Source organism: Citrus clementina, unplaced genomic scaffold, assembly GCF_000493195.1.
Source record: "Citrus clementina cultivar Clemenules unplaced genomic scaffold, Citrus_clementina_v1.0 scaffold_2, whole genome shotgun sequence".
Classification (NCBI taxonomy): Eukaryota; Viridiplantae; Streptophyta; class Magnoliopsida; order Sapindales; family Rutaceae; genus Citrus; species Citrus x clementina.
In genome coordinates, this window is record NW_006262688.1 from 16,814,529 (window position 1) to 16,819,506 (window position 4,978).

At 33.1% G+C, this 4,978-nt stretch overlaps 1 protein-coding gene across 1 annotated transcript in view; it reads right to left on the bottom strand.

The window, feature by feature from the left end:
• Nucleotides 1–1,180: 1,180 nt before the first annotated feature.
• Nucleotides 1,181–4,978, bottom strand: part of LOC18052737 (secretory carrier-associated membrane protein 1) — a 4,187-nt gene continuing 389 nt past the window's right edge. Inside the window, exons 3-13 of the mRNA XM_024190806.1 lie at nucleotides 4,885–4,975; nucleotides 4,715–4,777; nucleotides 4,232–4,265; nucleotides 4,023–4,145; nucleotides 3,167–3,229; nucleotides 2,980–3,073; nucleotides 2,405–2,450; nucleotides 2,248–2,315; nucleotides 1,807–1,855; nucleotides 1,577–1,642; nucleotides 1,181–1,486 (exon numbers count right to left, since the gene is read on the bottom strand). Of these exons, the coding sequence (XP_024046574.1) occupies nucleotides 1,403–1,486; nucleotides 1,577–1,642; nucleotides 1,807–1,855; nucleotides 2,248–2,315; nucleotides 2,405–2,450; nucleotides 2,980–3,073; nucleotides 3,167–3,229; nucleotides 4,023–4,145; nucleotides 4,232–4,265; nucleotides 4,715–4,777; nucleotides 4,885–4,975 (781 nt within the window). The 3' untranslated portion in view covers nucleotides 1,181–1,402. The remainder of the gene's footprint in view (nucleotides 1,487–1,576; nucleotides 1,643–1,806; nucleotides 1,856–2,247; nucleotides 2,316–2,404; nucleotides 2,451–2,979; nucleotides 3,074–3,166; nucleotides 3,230–4,022; nucleotides 4,146–4,231; nucleotides 4,266–4,714; nucleotides 4,778–4,884; nucleotides 4,976–4,978) is intronic.

Genomic DNA, 4,978 nt, shown 5'->3' on the forward strand with positions numbered 1-4,978 from the left:
CAACTAGATGATACTAGAATGGCATCAAGCACATTTTCCATTATCCTTATGTGACTATTGATTTGAGTTTACTTTATTCTAATGAAATAACAAAAAAATCGAGTCTTGTTGCAAATACAAGTTATTTATTTGATCCTTATAAAGCTTGTTCACAAACAGAATTTGTTTTTTACTTATAATGGTACAATAACTTAATGGAAATATGAGAAATAGACTGTTGTCACTTTATCCTCGAACCATTTTGAAATTCTCAGGCTACATGAAGCAAGTCATGAATGTGTATGGTTTTTGTGATACATCATTCATCACATTAAAAAACCTTGTAAATTATATTCAAATACGAAAATCTCGACAGTAATATATGAGATAATACTACTTGCATTACTCAACTCATACTAAAGAAGACAGAATAAAGCATATTCCACCGAAATTCTTCTACACTCATGAGTTCCAACAAGATAAAAATATTGATATCAAACAGATACATTCCAAAACATAATTTTGTATACACATTCACTAAAGCTCTATCCATATAAACATTTGAGAAAATAGTATATGACATTGCATATGTCGTTTGAACATATTATCAAGTTGATCAAGGGAGTACCCATTAGTGGGAGCACAATCTTACAAAAAAAGTACTTCTATGACTAGACTAGATACATGTGCATTGTCCTCTTTTTTCCCTTTACATAGATTTTCCCATTGGATTTTTATTGACAAAAGTTTTTAACCAATGCTACTTTGCGATTTATCAAATTCTATTTCTTTTACTTGGGTTTTATCCCATAGACTTTTTCCCTAGTAATAGTCATGTACAACTATTATTAAGTGGTGGATATCAAAAGCGAAGTATTGTGAATTTATTTGTCTATCCCCCAGTTCATTATTGGTACATAAGTTCTGAATTCCATAAGTTATGTGTCCTGAGTTCTAAATTCTAGGAATTCAGAATTCCAATGATCAGTTGAGAATTTAAATGTTCGGTTACATTTTCCAATAAACAAGAGGTATCGGTTGTAATCATTCATAATTCATTTAAAATTCATTCGAGAGTACATTGAATGAAAACTAAAGTTCTTTCTCTTTCTATATTTCTGTCTACTTTTCTTTTCTTTGAATATTAAAATACTTCCACATGGATTCATACAAAACCAGCCATGTAAATTATTTTGGCCCTAAAAAAATTAAAAGACATCGACTCAGACCACGACAGCACACTCATATTGGCCTATGCACATTTTCTGATTTTGTCAAGATTCTTAATTTGACGATATGCAGAACAAATCAACAATCTGAACTCTGAAGGAATTAACTGAATGGAAGTGCAAATCTTTTGGAAAAAAAAAAGTCAGCTCAGCTCTATCCACAAGAAATGTCGTCGGTCCATGGTTGTGGCATCTTATAGTGCCATCATGGTCTTTGCAGCAGCCTCACGCTTTATCTCTGCAGCTTTGCCAGTGCCTCGGAAATACATGTAGATTTGCTGCAAATTTGGTCGAAAGGAAACATTAAGGTTCAGGAGACTGAAGTACTGAAAATACAGTTGTTGAAACAACAGAGTTCCATCATAAACCTGAATAACCCAGATACTGATCAGTGACTCAATAGCGAAGAATCCGAAACCAATGAAATAGAATATCTGCAATTACGAGTTGACACTTGTTGAGCCTCTAAAAAGTGGTTGTCAATATCAAATCAGCAACACTCAAATCAAATACAAACTTGTCATAACTTTGTAGCACTTGCAGTGAGTTTAGTATCAACATCAAAGAAAAGGCAAAGAATCAACATTAACAAACTTACTGCAACGAAAGCATTATCGGTCAGAACATCTATTGCAGGCAAAATACCTCTGTCCACAGAATTAGACAATACAAAAAGTTAGCTGCAGAAATAAAAGAAAATGAACCACAACCAAATAAATGTCCTACAAGATTATTCAGCAGAAATATTAGTTATTTTCCACAACAATAAAGAGAGACGTAAAATAAGTGTAAACAAGCCAGCTATGACAGATGACACACTTCTGTTCATGTTAAATTCAAAGAACATAAAAGTTTTGGTTAAAAATAATTAGGGAAAGATATTACCAGTAAATCATAGATAAATCTGAAGTTTGAACTTCATGCAAAAACTGAAAATGCCTTCCTTTTGACCGCCATTACATTTTTCCACAAACAAAAGGAAGAGAACAATAAACTCCTGCTATGTTGCAAACAAGCAAAAGAATCAAAGATAACTTACGTAAGAGATTTCCCCTTAAAAATAATTGGAGGAGCGACAGAAGCAAAAACACAAAATCCAATGTGGATCTGCATTCATGAAAAATAGGGAACTAAATCAATTTATTTTCTAATATAATTAAAAAAAATATCTATAATAAGAATATTTATAAGTTTACCGTGTAAAACAAGAAAAACCACCCGAACTTCAGAGCACTATCAGTCCTGTACTTGGAATAAAGTTATATAACATACAAAATATATTAAGGTTAAGATAAAATATGGGAATACACTCATTGCAGTAGAAAGACAATTATTTTCATTTTGTAAGGTCAAGACAAAAGAAAATTGGACCCCTTGCCGTCTGGTCAGAGTTATTAACTATTACTATGTGCAACTTAAATTTTCCTCCAAAGTTCTGGCATTTCAAATTCATTGCAAACTTTACTCATACAGTTAGTCCAAATTTACATACTTCTACAAGATAATGCCTAGGACATCACATATCCATCAGTATTTACAATAGTAAAATATAATTTTGAACAGTTATGCCTGAAATCAACAAAACTAAGATCCTGATCTTCACAATTCCTAACTCCGGTCAAACTATACCAAACATACAAATCTAAAAAACTAAGAACCACGAAATGCATAAATTTAAGTAGTGATCATTTTCTAGTGTAATTCTCAAATCCCATTATTGAGCGGCAGATAACACAAATCAGGTGAACTCTGAAATAAACAAATGCAGTACCTCATAGCACGATAAACAGGGCGATACCACAACACATAGGCTCCAGGAACCCCGGTAATGCAGTAAATGAGTGCAAGAAACCAAATTACCGGATCTACAACAGAACAAAAGTTACAGAGTTGATGAAACATGATGACAAAGAAAGTACAACTTTATGGCCAATCATAAGGTGAAATTTAGAATCAACCTCCTCCTTTCATCCAGTTGACAGTAACTGCGACAAAATTCCACACAAGACATGCAGCCAAACCTACACAATGTCACGTAATTTAAGAACATTTCAGTAAAGATCATATAGACTAATTTCCAGCGAAAGATTTCTCTGCACAGACAAAAAATAAAAAATAAAAAAAGAATTATTTAGACAATCCAATCAAAATGAACTTTCTACTAACCATTGAAGCTACAACATCTATCTTATTAACAGAAGATCTCATAAGAGGCACATTATACTTTGCATAAGCACATAAAAGAGGCCCAGGTGAAGTTATCTCTTTATGCTATCAGGACAATTCTTTAACAGATTTAAAGATGTTTACATTCTTCTCAAGTTAATCTCTGATACAGCATGATGAATTACAAACTGCATATATTTTCTAAGTTATTCTAGAGTTAGTTATGCCGCATCTTCTTCTTTACAAGGAAAATATATATTGTTCTGGAAAAATCAATTGTAACAGGAATACTCATTCTAGTCTACAGTTGTCAAAATTTTATGCACATATCTATCTCTTGGTGATTCATTTGGGAATCAATAGAAAAACCTGAATATGGAGCTAGTCATGTTTAATTGACAGACCGACCAACCATGCCTGTGTAATTTACATAGCCGGTAATATGGTTTAAAGTAGAAGATAAAAATATATGCCTTGACACAGAAATGATCAACATTCAGACAAATCAGGTTGGGCAAGTACAATGCTAAAGAGCTTGTAACAAGAAAATCTACTACAAGAAATTTAAAAAAGAACATTTGAAAGGTGCGTACAGATTTGAAATTTATATATTGAGCCTTCCAGAATATGGACTTGAAGAAAACATACCCAGCCATGTTGTGAATGCAATATACAGCATCTTCTGTAGATGAATTGGTATTTCATTTGTGATGTCATGGTGGATAATTGGTAAAAATGGTGGCCAATTTTTTTCTTCCATTAGAACTCCAGCTGCCAAAACCAAAAAGAACAACATAGGTAATCTACAATCTCATTCTTCATCTATATAAATTTATATACATGCTAATTGCATATACCTCGAGCTATTGCTTCTTCACGTCGTTTTAGTTCCTGCAGCACATAGAGAAACTTAGTATATGAGGTTTTCTATTACTTCAAAAACAATAATATAAAGTGTGCAAAGACAACATTTAGTATCTCACAGATATAAGGTTCACAATCTTATAGCATCCACTACAAATCAGATGAAAGCAAAAGGGAATACATTTAGACAAATAATTATGAAGACTGAAAGATGGTTGAAAAAAATGAACCATAGGTCAATAAATGTTTCAAAAATCAATTTCAACACTGCATTTTTTCTGACATGCGGAAAAGAAGTCCATGAGTAGCTGAATATTAGTCCTTGGCCACAGACAATTATGATTAACAAGCTCTTCAATAACTCCTAAAGAAAAGATATGCGGTAGATGATAAAATCACTGGCCAACTAATCTTGTTAATTAGTATGGAACATAAAATAAATAAGCCAGCCAATCCAAAACAGTATGAGGAATCACCTGTTCCCTCCTTTTCAAATCGGCCTCTCTTGCTTTGAGTTCCTTCTCCTTTGCTTGCAAATCCTGGAATTAAAAAGAAATATAACCCCTCACCCCGAGGAAAAAAAAAATTGCTCAAATACTGCATATATAGAGCAAGGCAATTCAACATCATGAATGTGCACAGATACCTGTGCAGAATCTAGGGGAATATCAATTGTTGCACCACGGTCATATGGTTCTGGAGGCAGAGGTGCTAGCCTTGAGTTTGCGGGGGGAACACTC